At 51.0% G+C, this 17,609-nt stretch overlaps 1 protein-coding gene across 6 annotated transcripts; it reads left to right on the forward strand.

Annotated features, from left to right (window-relative positions):
• Positions 1-564: 564 nt before the first annotated feature.
• Positions 565-16,160, forward strand: LOC310682984 (mitochondrial inner membrane m-AAA protease component AFG3L1-like). Of its 6 annotated transcripts, none has more exons than XR_014514234.1 (18): positions 576-724; positions 1,620-1,686; positions 2,153-2,212; positions 2,592-2,707; positions 2,854-3,003; positions 3,365-3,433; positions 3,672-3,796; positions 3,893-4,163; positions 4,487-4,624; positions 5,040-5,193; positions 5,898-6,005; positions 6,660-6,785; positions 7,820-7,930; positions 9,638-9,753; positions 11,218-11,418; positions 12,363-12,557; positions 13,263-14,348; positions 14,651-16,160. XR_014514234.1 is itself a non-coding variant. In XM_083452328.1 (17 exons), exons 1-17 carry the CDS (start codon positions 593-595, stop codon positions 13,467-13,469), a joined length of 2,346 nt encoding a protein of 781 aa, XP_083308454.1. In that variant the 5' UTR covers positions 565-592; the 3' UTR covers positions 13,470-16,160. The 6 variants fall into 6 exon arrangements, 3 of the variants coding, with proteins under 3 accessions (XP_083308454.1, XP_083308453.1, XP_083308452.1); XR_014514236.1 differs by lacking the exon at positions 576-724 and adding an exon at positions 950-1,087; XM_083452328.1 differs by having other exon boundaries at positions 565-724; positions 13,263-16,160.
• Positions 16,161-17,609: the final 1,449 nt, after the last annotated feature.

Below are 17,609 nucleotides of genomic sequence, written 5' to 3' on the forward strand. Positions count from 1 at the left end.
GTTAGGGAATGCTCGTTATGCCTTGGATATTTTCTGTTTCAAGGCTGGCCCTGGACCATTTGAATTAATGAAAAAAATCTGCCTCTGCATAGCTGCAGAGTAAATTTCCCTGAATACTGAGTAGTCATAATTAGAAAGGTTGCCACTTCAGATCTTCAGGTATCTGAAGAAGTGTGCATGCACACGAAAGCTCATACCAAGAACAAATTTAGTTGGTCTCTAAGGTGCTACTGGACATTTTAAAATATTTTTTATATATATTTCTACTACGTCAGACCAACACGGATACCTACCTGAATCCATATCTGCAAAAATAGGTTTGGGGTGGGGAGATGTACTCCTCACCCCAGTAAAATGCCACAAGTAATTTGCATTTCACGTGCCATTATTTCGCCTTTCATTCGCTGGGCTCTGACAACATTTTCTGGGATACGCGGCCAAATTCAATCCCGGAACTACATGTCTCCACATCAGGGTGCTGAAGCCTGTTTTCCTGGTTACACAAGTTGGTTCACATACCTCCTATACGGTAGTGAGAAACGAGAACTATAGCGCCTGCGCAGTGCAAGCCCGTAAGATAAACAAAAAGCGCATGCGCTTAGGGAGCCTGAGTGATAGGACAATAATGGCTCATCGGCTGGCGGCGGCGGTTTTATCGCCCCCTTTGGCCGCCTTGTGGAGAGGCCACAGCCGCGGACTTGCGAAGTTGGTACCGGTCCGGCAGGTGAGGAAAAGGCGGGTGCTGTTTTGTGTGTTGCACTGTCGTAAATACAACGGCGCCCTCCCTCTGTTCCCAGAATGGTCTGAGTTAGGAATGGTGGTCGCTGGTTATGTCATCGCCGCGCGCCAGCGCTTCCATGACAGGTATAGGCCATATTCAGTGGGCGTGGTCAGAGCGCGCCTCATGTAACCCGGGCTCTGGATTGGCAGAGAAGGAGAAGCGTGATTTGTATAGTGACATTAGAGTTGCGGATTGGCTAGAGATGTGTGCAACTGCTTTGGATAGCAGTCAGTGGGCTACACTGCAGGGTTGCTGTGAAGCTGCTCAGCGAAGTAGGGTTGATTTCTGAGCGCACAGGATCCCGGGGTTAGCCATGCGCTTCTGCGTGCGCAATATGCCGATGTTTAAGTATGGACCACGCGCCCTTGCTGAGCTCCCCACTGCTCAGCAATAGCAGGCCACATAGCAAGGAGAATATCTTATGCCTGTTAATACATGCCCCCATCTCAACCGTAGCTGTCTTCCTTCTTCGACATGGGAATAATTATCCTTTAATGCCCCTGAACTATGGGGATCACAGCACAAAGCCTTCCCTATAGGACTAGCACAAGCCACTCCCAGCTTCACCCTAGGCTGCACACTGGCAGAGAAGGGCATTAAACTGACCCTCCCATGGGCCGTGTTAAGTTCTTTTCCTGGGATAATGCTAGTTTTCAGCTTCTTGTTTTAGAACTCCTGGTGCACAAACTATTCTGCATACAGAGCTTTGTGGATACTTGGTTTTGAGGCCTTTCTGGCCACTGTGTTGCATATTTGTACCTTTGACCTTGCTCAAAAGAAAGGGGGAGGGACCCTTGCTGGCCCTCAGGAAACCAATGCCGCCCTTTGCTCTTTTCAGTGGTGTGAGAGAGTCCATCCAGGATGTGGCATGTCCTTCCATCACTGGCTGTGCTCCAAGCCTGAAGGTATGTGACTCCAGCAGAAAAGGGCTGGCGCTTCTTGTTTGTGGCTGTGTTGAGAAGAAGAATGTCCTGAGATTTTTTTCCTGCTTAATTGTAGAGCACGTTATTTGCATATAGTAGGTCCCAACTTCCATTTCTGGTACATCCCTTTAAAATAATCTCAGGCAGCAAGGCTGGCAAAAACATTTGTTGGTGCCCTTGAAGCCTGCTGTCGATCATGATAGACAGCCTCAGTCGTCATCACTGAAGCTTTTCTTCAGGCAGCTTTATACTTACTGACCTACCAGCCTCCTATCAAGCTTTTAAGTGTATTGTGTGGGCATAGAAGTTGATATTGAGGCACTTCTGGTCATTTCAGCGTTAGGGAAGTAGAGCATTGTGGCAGCGGTGGGGACCTTGTCGTGTAATATAGAGGCTGGAAAGAACAATACTGAAGCTGTCAACAGTGAGATCTGTTTTTGTCCTGCAGGCTTTGAGAAGAAAGATGAAAAGAGACAGGGTCCAACAGAGTCAGCCCCTGATAATAAAGGTAAGCACCTTCTTTTCCATGGCTCGGTTATAGAGCATCTGCTCTTCACGCAGAAAATCTCAGGTTTGATTCCTGGCATTATTCTCCATGTAGGGCGGGAGACACTCTCTGCACAAAACCAGAGTGCCACTGTCTAGTGGTGCAAACAATCGTGAGTGAGATGGACCTTCAGTGGTCTGTCTCAGTACAAGGCAGATTCCTTTGTTCCTATGTTCTTCCCCCTCATTTACCTCCCTAAAGTTGTTGAATGCCTCCCATTCCAAAAACTGGTCCATATCTCATAACTCTCCCCAACCTGTTCTGCTCCCCCTCTACAATGCAGCCAGGAGCTTTTTAAAGCCTAACGTATAAGCATTTCTATTTTTTCTCTCCTTCCTAGAGCCTGTTGGCTCCAAAAATCCCAGTCTTTCCAAAAATACCTGGGGAAGCAGTGGTGGTGAAGGCAAGAGAGGACGGAAAGATGAGGATTTGGGGTGGTGGAATCACATGCAGAAGGTATGTGACCATTTTCTCTGTTGCATTTATGTCACTGAAATGTCCTATTAGCCACCTAAAGCTGCTGGAATCGGGGATGGCTAAAGCAGAAAAGAAAAATGACACGATGATAGCAGCCATATTAATTACCTACTTTTTGCCCCCAGGGAGAGTTCCCTTGGGATAATAAGGACTCCCGGTACCTGATTGTCATGGGAGCTGGCATCCTCACAGGGTTCTTCTACCTCTACTACCGAGATCCAGGCAGAGAAATCAGCTGGAAGCACTTTGTGCATTACTACCTGGCCAAAGGACTGGTGAGGCGATATGTGGCAGGCCATCCTCTTGCTGGGGGTGGAGGGCAGTTCATGTATGTATTCTTCCCTATTCTATTCTAGCAGTAAAGTGTAGGCACTTGGAGTAGGCATTAGGAGCAGGAGACTGAATGCTAGGAGTTCTCTGCGGCCACAACATACCATTTTGTACTCAACTGAAGCTCCACCCAGAAGGGTTCACTCTCACTCTTTCTGGTCCTGTCCACACCGTAGATTTAAAGCACTCTTATACCACTTTAACAGTCACAGCTCCCCGCCCCCCCAAAAAATATGGTGTAGATGTGACCTCTCCTTTCTTCCTTCCTTCCTTCCTTCCTTCCTTCCTTCCTTCCTTCCTCTTAAGGTGGATCGACTGGAAGTGGTGAACAAGCAGTTTGTCCGGGTGTTCCCAATCCCTGGCACCACCTCAGAGGTAAATAATTCCAGGGGACAGAGGGATGAGGTGGAGAAAGACAGGGGATGCCCACAATCACTGCTCCAGTCTGCCACAGTTAGACCTCTGGAAGAAAAGCTGTGTGTGTGTGTACGGCACAGCAGTCTGGTGGCAAGGGAGTTGGGTCCACAGAGGTCCCTTTCACACCCGAAGCAAGAGAAGGCTCTGTTTATGCCAGGGGATGTGAAAAATCAACACCTGTCCTTGGTTGCCACAGAAGCACATCTGGTTCAATATTGGCAGTGTGGATACCTTTGAACGAAACCTAGAGGCTGCTCAGCTGGAGCTGGGGATCAGCAGTGCCCAACAAGTGTCTGTGGTCTACAGCACCGAGAGTGATGGGTGAGTGACAGGCCCCAGATCAGAAGCAGATGTGCTAAAACTGCCCAGGTGCCACCTGCTGTAGCTCACAGGCCTTCTGACCTTCTCCTCTTTCAGCTCCTTTCTCCTGAGCATGGTCCCTAGCCTTCTGCTGTTGGGCTTCCTGCTGTTCACTCTGAGACGTGGACCAATGGGAAGTGGGCGCGGAGGGCGAGGAGGAGGGATCTTCAGTGTTGCAGAGACGACAGCAAAAGTCCTGAAGGACAACATTGAAGTGCAGTTCAAGGATGTGGCCGGCTGCGAAGAGGCCAAGCTGGAGATCATGGAGTTTGTGAATTTCCTGAAGAATCCGAAGCAGTACCAAGATCTCGGGGCCAAGATTCCAAAGGTGCCCACTTTTGATTTGTAGCCAATTCATCAGGTTACGCCGCAAGTCCACATGGCCAGTGCTTTTGGAGGAGAGGTGAAGGCAGCAGTTGGCTGCCCAAGACCACCATAAATGAAGCCCATCAGAATAGTGTTAGCTTGGAGGGTTGTAAGTGAATCTTCCTGAAACGAGGGACCTCTGAGCCCCAGCAATGTTGTGCCATTCCAGGCTTTGAGGTGCTGCTGATGTGGGTTGGCTGACCAGTTAAGGGAGGGACTGCTTGTCATTGGGCTGTATTGCTGCCCCACCTTCCCTCGTGTTGGCCAGCCTCTTGTCTCTTGCAGGGAGCGATGCTCACGGGGCCCCCGGGCACAGGCAAAACCCTCTTGGCCAAAGCTACTGCAGGAGAAGCCAACGTCCCTTTCATCACTGTGAACGGCTCTGAGTTCCTGGAAATGTTTGTCGGAGTTGGGCCTGCAAGGGTGAGACTGGGGAACCTCGCAAAACGTTCTGCATTGGCAAGCTTCTTAAACAGAAAGGGTGGTTATCCAAAATCAGGAACTCATCTTGTAACTATACCTTCTGGGAGATAATAGAAAGGAGTCTAGGAGACATTGGCAAGTGACATGAGCATCCAGGCTTCAGCTTTGCCCATTTGATGCTCCAAACAGATGCTCAGTGTTTGGGCAGGTGCCTGAGCAGGGGAGTCTCTTGTTTCTTGCACCTGCTTGCATATCCCCCTCAGATGCTCAGCTGAGTCTGCCCTTTCTCCTCCCAAAGGGGCAGGATTCTTCCACCTTGGGACCCATCATCAGCACCCTGCCCCAGCTGCTCACCAAACCAGACTGCTTTATTCCCAGTGGGTGGATCAGCTCTGGGGAAACATCTTTGTTTCAGGTTCGGGATATGTTTGCCTTGGCGCGGAAGAATGCCCCTTGCATCCTCTTCATTGATGAGATTGATGCCGTCGGGAGGAAGCGGGGCCATGGGAACTTCGGGGGCCAGAGCGAGCAGGAGAACACACTCAACCAGCTGCTGGTAGAGATGGATGGTGAGATGGAACAGAGGCATCTTGAGGAGGGAAGGAGCTGGCATGCTCTTGTCTCCCTGGAGAAACAAGCAATCTGAAGTTCTTGCCCCTGTTCCTTAGCATTAACAGAGGCTTCTGTGTTAATGTTTCCAGACCTTTAACATGGTTCCTGCCTGGGATAGCTTGGCTGTTCCCAGCTGTGCCCTCTGCTCCTTTTGCCCCATCACCATCTTTAAGATCAAGTGAGAGCACCCGTCATAGACAGCCCTCCCCTCAACTTGGTGCCCCAACCAAATGTGGCTGGACTCTGAACACACACCGTGCCCATCCAGTGGTTAGTGGTGATGAGACCACCTGGAGGGTACCAGCCCTGGGACAAGGCTGCTTTAACATGTACAACTATTGCATGGTTGGGGATAAGGGAGAGTTTGTGTTAGCAGAATGGAAGGGGCATTAAATTGGGTTCTAAACTGGGTCTTTTTAGTTTACTTTTAAACCATTCTGAAGGTGGGCTTAGTTAGTGACCTAGTTTCATAACTCTACAAAAGGTTACATTCTGAATTTTGTTGCAAAGCACTGTATTCCAATCCGAATACGTTAGCTCCGCTCCCCTCCACTAGAAGGCTTGGATGATGTTTGGGGAATGTGTTCTGTGCACAAAATTGCAAAAGGCATCCCCCTGCCCCCCCACCCCCGGAGCTGATCTCCTCTCATTTCCTGTGCAGGGTTCAACAGCAGCACAAACGTCGTAGTGCTTGCAGGCACAAACCGACCCGATGTCTTGGACCCGGCGCTGACGAGACCTGGACGCTTTGATCGGCAGATTTATATTGGTAACAGATGCTATGTCTAGTCTTAGTTGTGCTCACCACTTTTGCCGGTCTCCCTGCCCGCCACTGGAAGGTTGCCCCTGGAAGGTTGCTCAGAAGGGAACGTAACCCATGGTTTGAAAAGGGTTGCCTGTCTCTGCCTCAGATAGCCCCAGCTCTTCAATGAAACAAAATTCCTCCCATTGCTCAATCAGCAGGACCTACTGGGAGGTACCCAGAGTCTTGATGAGCTTCAGAGAGACTTGCCTTGACTTTTCCTGACCTGACATGACCTGCTTGGAAGAGGCTCCAAGGAGCAGAGGGAGATTTCTTTCTGCCCTTTGCTTTTCTCTCTCATTCTGATCCTGATGAGATATTTTGGAGTCAGGAGAGGTTTCCTGGGGTATTAAAGCGGCGATCTCTCAAGAATTGGGAAATTTCAAACAGATTAAAATTATTTGACTTTTAGAAGACATCTGAAGGCACCCCTGTTTGGGAAAGTTTTTAATGGTGTGTTTTTAATATTTTGTTGGGAGCTGCCCAGAGTAGCTGGGGCAACCCATTCAGATGGGCGGCATATAAATTTATTATTAAATTATTATTGTGGAGCATGACCGGCCTCTTTTAACTCCTTCTCATTTCTGAGGACTGCGTCTTTAACTCTCTTTGCCCAACCAGGCCCACCAGACATCAAAGGCAGAGCGTCCATCTTCAAAGTCCACCTCCGGCCTCTCAAGCTGGATGCAGATATCAGCAGAGATACTCTGGCTCGGAAGATGGCAGCCCGGACCCCAGGATTCACAGGTGAGATGTGGACAGAATGCCAGCATGTGGAGGGGGAGAGCAGGAGCGTTATTGGTCAGAGGGGGCACCTGAGCAGGAACCTGTAGGGGCAGTCTTCACCAACCTGGTGCCCTCCAGATGTGTTGGACTATAACTCCCATAAGCCCAGCACATGGCAAAGGCTGTTGTGGGGCTTGGCATGACTTCCTTGTTTGAGTCATTTGGCTGTGTTGTTTCTTTGGAAGCAGAGATTGCAACAGAAAGGCAGGAGCAGGAGCCGCAGTTCTGACACAGTCAGGTGCTATTTGTTATTTTGTGGGCCTCTGTCATCTTGTCGGAGGAGCCTTCCTGCCCCACCCTGCTGCCTGGCCTAGGGTCTAAGTGGAACTGGGTAGCCTGAGGTGAATGGTCCTTCCCCACAGGAGAGTCTCTGGCAGCTGTGGAGGAGCACATCTGCTTTGGAAAAGAGCTTACAAAGTCTGTGGCAACAAGCTTCAGTGAGAAAGAAAAAGGCACAGGGATATGGACACCCTCACCCCACCTTGAGTTAAAACAGAAAAGGGCATTGCCCTGCCAGGCTGGCTTAGGAATGCCAAGGAAGGAGATGTTCCTTCCCCTGCCTTTCATGATTTGTTCTCATGAGAGCCAGTGTGGGATAATTGTTATCGGGTGTCAGACTAGAACCTGGGAGACCAGGGTTCGTATCCCCCACTCAGCCAGGAATCTCACTGGATGACATGGGGCCAGCCACCGCCTCACCCCTCACAGGGCTGTTGTGAGAACATAAAGGGAAGGGGAAAGCCATACACACCATCTTGAGCTTCTTGAAGGAAAAGGTGGCATAGGAAATAGAATAATAATAAATAAATAAATGTCTTGCCAGCTCTGAAGGTGCTTAAAGGAGCTTTCAGGCCAATCTGGACTATCTCTTCCTTGGAATAAATTTCAAAGACCTTCTTAAAGCTCTGCCAAACAGAAGGTTGCTGAAGACGCCAAGTTCCCTTTTCCTTCAGTTGCACTACCATCTCTCTCTCTCTCTCTGTCTCTTTTTCCAGGTGCTGATATCTCCAACGTTTGCAACGAGGCTGCCCTCATTGCCGCACGACACGCCAGTCCCACTGTGAATGAGAAGCACTTTGAACAGGCCATTGAGAGAGTCATTGGGGGTGAGGGTCCCTGCCTGCTCACCATGCCAGCCCTGAATACCAGTTGCTGGGGAACAGGAGCGCAGGGAAAGCTGTTCCTGTAGACTTCTGCTGCCGTGGGAAGCAGGATGCTGGTTTAGTTGGGCTTGTGGCCTGATAAGGAGATGTCTTGGCAGGCTGTCAGATCCCGAGCATTTATTTCCAAGCAAATCTTGCCAGTTTCAATGGGGCAAGTCAGGGTGCGATTGCACTGGCAGCTTCCTGCTGATTTACTGGTGGATAGGCCACTGAACGTGGCCTCTTCTGTTCTTCCCAGGCCTTTCATGCATTGCGTTTTAGGCTTCCCAGACCTGTCTGGTCACTGTGGGGAATGGGGTGCTGAATTAGATGCTCCTTTGGCCTAACCCAGCTTCCCAGTGACCTATGGCCATCGCTAGACCTCCAAGTACTTGCCTATCCCCCTCTTGATGTCATCTCAGCTGGCGGCTGTCATCACATCTTGCAGAAGTGATTTTCAAACATTCTTCTTGGGCAGGGGTTGGCAATTTTTTTAGATGTGGGCCGGTCCACTGTCCCTCAGACCTTGTGGCGGGCTGGAGAAGCAGCACCGGGGGGGGGGGGGAGCGGAGCTGGAAGAGGAGGCGAGGGGGGCAAGTAGTCCTCCTCCCCAAGCCCCAGCGTCAGCTGCTGCACTTACCTTCCCAGGGGCTGCTGCCACCGCCACCACCACCGCTGCTGCTGCTTCTCGTGGGTAGGCAGAGCGAGCTCGTCTGCTCCGGTCTCTGGCCCACTGGAGCACCAGGGGGGTGGCAGCAGTGGCATTGGAGGGAAGATGAGTGGCGCAAAAGGGCTGGCTCCGGAGAGGGGCTCCTTAAAATGGCACTCAGCCAGCTCAGCCCAGCCCCCTTCCTCCTCTAGGCAGGGCGGGGAGAAGACAGGAGGAGGGAGGGAGGAGGCGCTGCCGTGGCGTGTGTATGGGAGGGGGGATGTAATGGCACGGGGGGAAATGGTGCAGCCCAAATGAACAGAATCCCCCATGGACAGTCTGCAGGCTGGATTCTGAAGGCAATTGGGCCTGATCCGGCCCGTGGACCTTAGTCTGCCGACCTCTGTTCTTGGGTTTGTGTGCCTCTGCAACAAGAGCCTCAGCTACTGCCTTCTGCTCCTGAGAAGATCAGAGCTGAGCAGAGCCCTGCTGAGTTTTGTGTGGGTGGAGAAGAAGTATTCGCAGTCCCCCAGTAATTTAACAACCCAAAGAGAAGTGGTCCCCAGAGGGAGCCGGCCTTGAGCAGTCCTCTGCAGTTGCAGATACTTTGCTGTGGAAACTGTTAGTGAAAGGAAATTGAGAAGCAGGACAGGGAGAAAGCTTCCCTAAGGGAAGTGGAAGCTTAGTGGCTTCTGTGCTGCAGTTGGAGCATTGCTCTGCCTCTTGTGGGTGAACCAGCTGACCATATTGCCTTACAGCTTCTGGTTGCAGAATGTTTCCTATAGCAGAGCTAAAGAAGCGAGTCTTTGATCTTCTCTGTGGAGGCAAGAATTTGGCATTAACAGCTTGCAATTAGAGCTCTCATATTTTCCATCATGAACTGCAGGTTTTGTGTGGATTCTCCAGTGGGTTGGTATCTGCTGGTAGTGTGTGTGTGGTGAGTGGAGAGCTTTCTCATTGCTTTCGACAAACACTGCTCTTTCCTTCTTCTCCCCCATCCCCCTTCTTCCCTCTTTCTCCAGGGCTTGAGAAGAAGACCCAGGTCCTGCAGCCAAATGAGAAGACCGTAGTGGCTTACCATGAAGCTGGGCACGCTGTGGTGGGCTGGTTCCTAAAGCACGCCGACCCTTTGCTCAAGGTGCGTCTCCCCACAGCCAGCGGAAGCTCTCCTAACATAAACACAAAGTAGGTTGTGGAGTGGGTGAAGCCAGCTGAGCTCCAGTTCTTTCCCCGAAGGGCCAGGTAGCTCAGTGAAGGTCCCCATTTGGTTCAAAAGACTCAACAGGGTTGTTCTGTCCCAGGTGGTGGTCTCAGTCAGATGAGGTTCCAGCCCCAGAATGAGGTTCAGGTTCCAGCAAGCCAAGCAAATTTAGGCGAAGTCCGCTTTTTGGTTAAGCAAAGCAAGGCAAAGTCCAGCACCTGGAAAGGTAAAGTCCCAAGTAGCACTGGGAGATTCATACAAGCTGGAGATTCATATAAGCAAGCTACATTATTGCTGCAGCTGCAAACCGTCCTGGTCGGAGGCCTGAGCAGGGCTTCAGCACAGTCCAGGTGGCTAGCTATGCCTCTGCTGGGAGCAGCCTCCGTTCCTTAAAGGGGCCTTGCCTGTAGGCTCCAATGGAATAGGAGAGACGGGGACTTCTGGCAGGAGTCCTCTGACCAAGAGAGTGACAGTGTGACTTCCTCAGGTGGTAGTGAGATGGGCTGCTTGGCAGAGAGGTGCTTCCAGGAGACCAGAGGCAGTTGTGGCTGATGTTGAGGTCACTTCTTCATGGCCTCATCCCGCTAACCTGGAGGGTCTGCTGTCCCCTTGAGCCTCCCTGGTTCTGGCTCCAGGTGCTAAGTGCCTCCTGGCAGATCTGAACTACTCTGAATGAGGAAACAGGATCTGGGTGTTCCTTGCAGGATAGCAGCCCGAGATGCTCCTGTTAAGCTAGGAGCTTCATAATTCAGGATACGACCTTGACTTCACTTGCATTGTCGCTGGGGCAGGGACCGAGTCCAGAGGCAAAGGAAGGAAGGATGGTGTAGAAAAATCCTCCTATATGGCAATGCTGATTCGGAGCAGGATAGCAGCAAGGGAGCATACAGGGAAAGGGCTGCCTGTTAGTGTAGGTAATACTGAGCTAGATGGACCCATGGTCTGACTCGGTATAAAGCAACTTATTACATCTGGGTTAGACCCAAAACAGAGATCTTTCCCACCCACCCCCTGCCCGAAGTGCCCAGCTGAGTCAGACCCTCCCTTTGCCATTCCCAGCAGGGGCGAATTGCTCTCTCCTTCCAGAAATAGTTGTGTGTGTAACAGACTGCTGTACTTGCAGATGAGAGCTGATGAGAGCAATTGCCGTTCCTTGTTTTGGAAATCACTGTATTTAATTTAGGTCCCTTCAATAGATTTCCCCCACCCCCTGCAGTAAATCTCTGCCCTTCAAGGGAACTGCAGCAACCTTTGGGTGATGCAGTAAATGTCTGGCTGACTCTGTGTGGGTTGTGAGGAGGTGAGTGAGTGTCTTCCGCTCCCTGCTGCTCCACTTTCCTGTTGACTCGAAGCTGGACTGGGCTCTGCCTTGCTGACCTTGGCTCTGCATGTTCCTGGCAGGTCTCCATCATCCCCCGGGGCAAGGGCCTGGGCTATGCGCAGTACCTGCCCCAGGAGCAGTTTCTCTACACCCGGGAGCAGCTCTTTGACCGCATGTGCATGATGCTGGGGGGCCGCGTTGCCGAGCAGCTCTTCTTTGGCCGCATCACAACCGGTGCCCAGGACGACCTCCGGAAGGTGACGCAGAGCGCCTATGCCCAGGTAATGCCCCATCAAGACATGCCCTTTGCTACTGGATGCCCTGGGTGTGAGGACATAATGAGAGCCCTTTATCTGATGCAGCAGCTTTGTTAGAGATGCCCTGTTTAGAAGCCAAGGATAGTTGATAAGTGGAAAGCTCATTCAAAGTGTTGACTTCTTACTTCAGAAACAGAGGTTAGTTTTTTTGCAAAGGCACTGGAACCGCTTACCTGCTCCCCACCTCAGTCACACAGGTGTGCAAGGAAGAGCTCTATGCTCATGCACACATGCGCGCACACACATCCACATGCAACTTAAAAAGAGTCCTGCTGAAGGAGCCAGCGGAGACCCACCTGGTCTAGCATTTTGTTCTCGCAGTGGCCAACCAGATGCCTCTGTGAACTTTGTAAGGAGGACCTGAGTGCAATAGCACTTGCCTCACTTATGATTCCTAGCAACTGGTATTCAGAGGAATACTGCCTCCAATAGTCGAAGTGGAACATAGCCATCTTGGCTGGTAGCCTTATTCTTATCCTCCAGGAATCTCTCTAATCCTCTCAAGGGCAGGCTTGGACAGGAAAGAATGAGAGGGAAAGAAATGTCGGAGAGTCAATCTTCTGGTCAGAGCAGGGGGAGGTTTATCACTTGTTAAATTTGTGCCCTGCCTTTCCCCAACTTGTAGGATCCAGGAATAATTGTCTGACAGCTTTGCATGCACCCAGGCTGGTGCCAGCTGCCTTGTCTGTGCTCTGCTTCACTCTGGACCTTTCTAACGTCTAATTTTACAGAAAGCAAGTTTCTGTCTCCCAAGACCTGGGAATATGGGTGCAGTGTCTGGTGAAAGTCTTGGGAAATTTGGGCAGCTCAAGATGGATGCCCTGGGGCAAGAGAAATAACCCGGCACCCCATTGTCTCTGCCACTCCCCGCCCCCGCTGCTGGCTCAGGAGTGTTGCTCTCTTTCCAGGTGGTGCAGTTTGGCATGAGTGACAAGCTGGGTCAGGTCTCCTTTGACCTTCCGCGGCAGGGTGATCTGATGCCCGAGAAGCCTTACAGCGAAGCCACCGCTGAGCTGATTGACGAAGAGGTGCGTGCCTTGATCAGCACGGCCTATGAGAAGACCCTGGAGCTGTTGACTCAGTGCCGTGGCCACGTGGAGAAGGTACAGAGCCAGGGCAGAAGCTCCCTGCTGACTTGTCCTGCACTTGAAATTGGGTCTGCTTGCAGCACACAACCCACGTGCCACCCCTCTTTCAAAGACGCTGAAATGGGACACATTTGCAGGTTAAATGGAGGCAGCACAGCAGGGACCATTAGAAGCAATGAAGGACATGGAAACTACTCTTGAGGGGAACAGTTTAATTTTGCTGCAGGAAGGAATGCACAATGGGAGTTGTAGCTTCTCTCCTTAATTTGCATTTTGTTTCTTAATAGGCTTTTATAGTGTTGCTTGCTCTCCATAGCCATATATTCATTGGGTGATATTCAGCTAAGTTCTACACAGAATAGACCCATTGGAATTAATGAACATGACTATGTTTGGGCCATTAGTTTTGGTGGGTCTACTCATGACTAAAACTTAGTTGACTTCCACCCATTGTCCTAAGACAAATAGCAGAAGTTACTGATGCAGATCACGGCTGGCATTAGCACCCAGCCTCCGTGGGCACCTGCAGGGCTCCCAGTGCCCAGCAGGGCTTACCACTGATACGTTGTTCCTCATAAAAGATTCTGCCATGGCACTCCAGGTAGCTGTACCATCTTAATTTCCCACAATGCCTGCATCAGGGGCGGTGTTGTTAGTCACATGGCTGGTAGCTCCAGAGGAGTCCAGTGACCTGTTTACTTTTTATTTCGACCCTTGCAGGTAGGAAAGCGTCTCCTAGAGAAGGAAGTCCTGGAGAAGGCAGACATGGTGGAGCTGTTGGGGCCCAGGCCCTTTGCAGAGAAATCCACCTACGAGGAGTTTGTTGAGGGGACCGGGAGCTTGGAAGAAGACACCTCCCTCCCCAAGGGCTTGAAGAACTGGAATCTCGAGCAGGAGGAGGAGAGAGCCGAGGAGAAGGCCTCTTAGGGAAAGCAGGGCCAGCCTGAAAAGAAACGCATGGCACATTGTCCATTGGTCAAGCACCAAGGCCTGTTTCTTTGGCTGGGGGCAGCTATGCCGAGAGACCAGCTGAGCCTCACTTTGCCATGGAATCATGGGACACTGTCAGGCTCCCCTTCCACCAAAGGACCAGCAACAATGTTCAAGGACCACTGTCTGCAGCAAGCAACCTTCTTCAGTTCTTCTCCTCCAACAAAGGATATGAACTGGTTGCTTGGAGCAGAGAAAAACAGGTGCCCTCTCCTGAGCTGATCACAAACAGCCTCTGTGCCTCCAATAAACTGACGCACACAGACCCAGCAGTCTGGGAAGGTAAGAGCAGGCGAGGAGTATCCTTTCCAGGAGACCGCTCTGCTTCAAGGGACCAAGGGCTGCCTTCTTATGCTCAGTGCCTTCACTCCAGCTTCCCCCCTGCTTTCCCTTCCCTTCCCCTTCCCTGCCAGCCTGCCTTGCAAATGGGCAAGAGTGAACAGCAGAAGGCCATGCAGAAGAACTCTGTGAACCTTGAGAACCCCCTGGACTTCTCTAAGGGTGGAAGTGAATAGGTCTGAATAGGAACATGGTGCTAGTTTAAATGGTGCTACTTGAATCCTTAGCTTTTAGCTCTGTTGGCATAAGGGGCCCCAGAGGCTTCTGGGGGCAGGAGCCCCAAGCAAATCCAATAGGGCCACTTCAGACCATGGCTGTCCTGTGTGCAACATCAACTGCTTTCCCATTGCCTGCGGAGCAACCTCCTTCCTTTACACAGTGCCTGTTATTTCTCACCACCAAATGCCTTCCCTGCAGAGGAGGCTTTGTCTTGAGGGCAGGAACTCCCTCCTGGTTGTTTCGGCAGTTTATACTTCAGTCTCACCCGAGTCCCTGCAAAGGCGCAGCTCAGGGCACCTTTGGGCCCTTTACTCCCTTGGAAATGTCACCTGTGGTGGGCAACCAGTGGGCTTCCATGCAAGACATCTTAGTGGCTTCAGGGCTCTATCTCCTAGATCACTGTTAGAGCAGTCAGGGCAGGAGGATATGCAGCCCAACTCACCCCCCCACCACCACTTCCAGCACTCCTTTCTTGGCACCTTGTGCTCAGTTGCCAAAAGGCTTAGAATTTGTACCTGTGAGGGTTTTGATGTGGGTGTGTTGTGCCAACTCTCTTGTAGCCGCTGCCCTTGGAACCACTTCATCCAGCCTTCCGCCAAATGCCAAATCAACCTGGCATTTGCCCATGTATTGCCCACTGGGCAGAAGTCGTCCTGAACCCCCTTACCCCACATTGGCAAAGCCTCCCATGTAAAACCTGTGTGTCGGCCTTGCCCCCCCCCCCCGCCTCCACTCCACCCCCACTGCTAGCTGCTTCTGCTGTTTACTCACTTGGATGCTGGCAGTTCCAAAGCGTTTGACCGACCAGCTTCTGAAAAAGTGACTCAGCAGAAACAACGCTGACTAGCTCAGCAAAACTGCTGCCTTTACTGAAAGTCATATTTGCTACATTCAAAGACCAAAATAAGTTTGGGCACCACCTTCTTCCAGGAGTCCAGCATAGGAGCCATCTTCTGCAGGATGAGTTGCTTTTTTCTTTCCCTGTCCTTGAGAACCTTTGCAGGGAGTCGCATTTTCACAGGAAAGGTGCCCCACATCTACCATATAGGTATAGGTCAGACTTATGTGTCCTTCTTGCCCAGTAATGCTGCATTCCCCAGCCTTTCCCACCAGGGGTCCTCTAGATGTTTCAGAATGGGCTGATGGGAGCTGTAGCAATTGTAATGGTTTTGTCTGTTTTTATTGTCTTTTCTGTTGTTAAAACCTGACCTGGGACCTTAGGGTTGAACAGGGGCCACAAATCTTATAAATAAAACAGCTCAGAGCATCTGAAGAGGACCACGTTGGGGAAGACTGGCCTGCCCTGACTGTTGCAACTCTCCAGGGTCTTGAGCAGAGGTCATATGGATTGTGGGCACCTCTGAGACGCCTCTTGGCTTGCACTCAGTTCAGTAGGTTTCCCCTTCTCTCCTCTTCAGCTTTTTGCGCACATCCCATACATTTAGCCCTGTATAGAAGGAGAGACAGTGTGCTACTGAAGTGTGTGCAAGCATAACCTAATTTTAAAATGAACCACTCAAGCGCCAAAGCCTGCCCCCAAAAGGCAACCAGGTTTCTAGAGAAGAGGAAAATGTGTATCTTTTGTAAACAAAGGCAGATGTGCAAACCTTGGTAAGCAGATCTGCAGGGAGGGCAACAAGGAGCAATAGATAAAGTACCAAGTACACTACAGATAGCAGTGGTGTGATGTGTCAGTGTGGACACTACTGAATATATATCTCAGGTAAAATGGGAGGTATATGGAGGCTGAAGGAGGTGTGCAGGATTAGCAGATTGTGACGAAGCCACTGATGAGGGGGAACAAATCAGGTTGGGCACAAGTCACCCCCAGTTGAGCCTCAGTGTTATCATTAGGGAGCAAGAAAACACAGTTTGCAAAAAGCAGATTTTGTGGGCTCTGCAGCTGCTGGCTGGAAACTTACAGCAGCCCCCCCCCCACCATCTCACTTCCATTGTGCTGTGGATTCTGACTTCAGCAGCCTTTCCTTCCATGCAAGGACTAGGGAAGGAATCTGTTGGACTTAGGAATGCAAGTGTATTTATTTGATAAACAGCCTGTTTTCTTCTGCATGTGGGTTTGTTTGTTTCCTTGCTTCATAAGAACAAAGCAAAACAACAGAAAAAGCAATGATTTTGCTTTAATGGTTCAGACTGCATTGCCAGGACAGGACACACCCTGTGATCTATTGCTGGGTCTGTTCCACAGCTTTAGAGGCCACTGCTGTCTGACCCCAGGGGTTTGGAGGGGGGGGCAGCAATAAATCATAACTGGGCACATCCAAACTTCAAACCCCAAGTGCAGAAACCTGGATTACACACGTCTGTTGAGTGAATGACAAGACAGTGGTGTGCAGGGCATCATCAAGGTCAGACCTGGGTCTGCAAGGTCGATTGGGCAGTTTTCTTGCTCATGGCACCAGCAAGTGGATTGTGTGACAGAGTCAACGCTGTGGCCCAGCCCCAAGAACAGCAAAGGACACGTTGGGTCATCGTTAGGTGATATCCAGCACACTTCTGATTAGCTCCTGTAAAAGCTGTAGTTCTGCCACACTGCCTCAGCCAGAGCAACTGAGACTTTATTTTGCCAGCTCTTACACCTTGCCCAATGAGAGGCCAAGAGCTGGGTAAGAAGTATCTGGAAGTGCCACCTTCCTTCCTGACCCCTGTTCATTGTGTGCCTGCAGAAAAGCTCTGGTTGGTCCTCTGTGCCCAGGTAAATACTGTTGCGTGTGCTGAGTATTGCAGAGGGAGCAAAGGAGCCCCCAGCTGAGCAACTGGCTTGTTGACAGTAACTACAGGCTGAGCATAGGGGCTTCCTGGCCTGTGTACTACCCAGGAATGGCACATTATTAGATGGTGATCACTAGTATCTCTTAACGTTGTGCAGGGTGCAGGTGTCTCATTAACTTGGCATCAAGAACCCTCCATTTGAGCTCCTCTGGGTGGACCTGTTGGCATGAGGAAGGAGGGCGCAAGAGAACGGTATGGGTGATTCTAGCTGCTGCTCCTAGAAAATTTGGTTCTGTGGCTTTAAGAAACCCTGATTGCTGTGAAGGACAGCCTCCAGCAGCTTTTGAGCAGAGACCCCAGGGGTGATCTGTCAGGGTTATTGAGGCTGCCTTCTTCCACCTGCGCACAATGCAAGGCCACAGGAATTGTGCTTTGCCAAGAGTGAGCAACCCAAGAGGTGAGTCTCCAAGCATGAAGGGGCTGGACTTGATGGAAACATGAACTCGCCACCTGGAAGAGCTTCGTGGCCTTTGCCTTCAAGTGGCCTCGATGCTGTCACTGTGCCAAGTGAGAAAAATGCAGCTTGCCAGGGAAGTCTGTCCTGACCAAGCAGAGCTGTGTGGCCTTGGCTCCCCTGCTCCCCTTGCCTCTGGGCCTCTGTAATTGTGCTGATCTGGTGGTATCCCTGCTGCAGCTTCCTGCCTCCACTTTGGCCAACAAAGCTGACTGTTCCTCAGATCATTGCAAGGATGAAACCAGCCTCACGTCCTCCAGAAGAGGCTGCTTTTC

This window comes from Podarcis tiliguerta, assembly GCF_965153285.1.
Source record: "Podarcis tiliguerta genome assembly, chromosome: 8".
In the NCBI taxonomy this organism is placed as follows: Eukaryota; Metazoa; Chordata; class Lepidosauria; order Squamata; family Lacertidae; genus Podarcis; species Podarcis tiliguerta.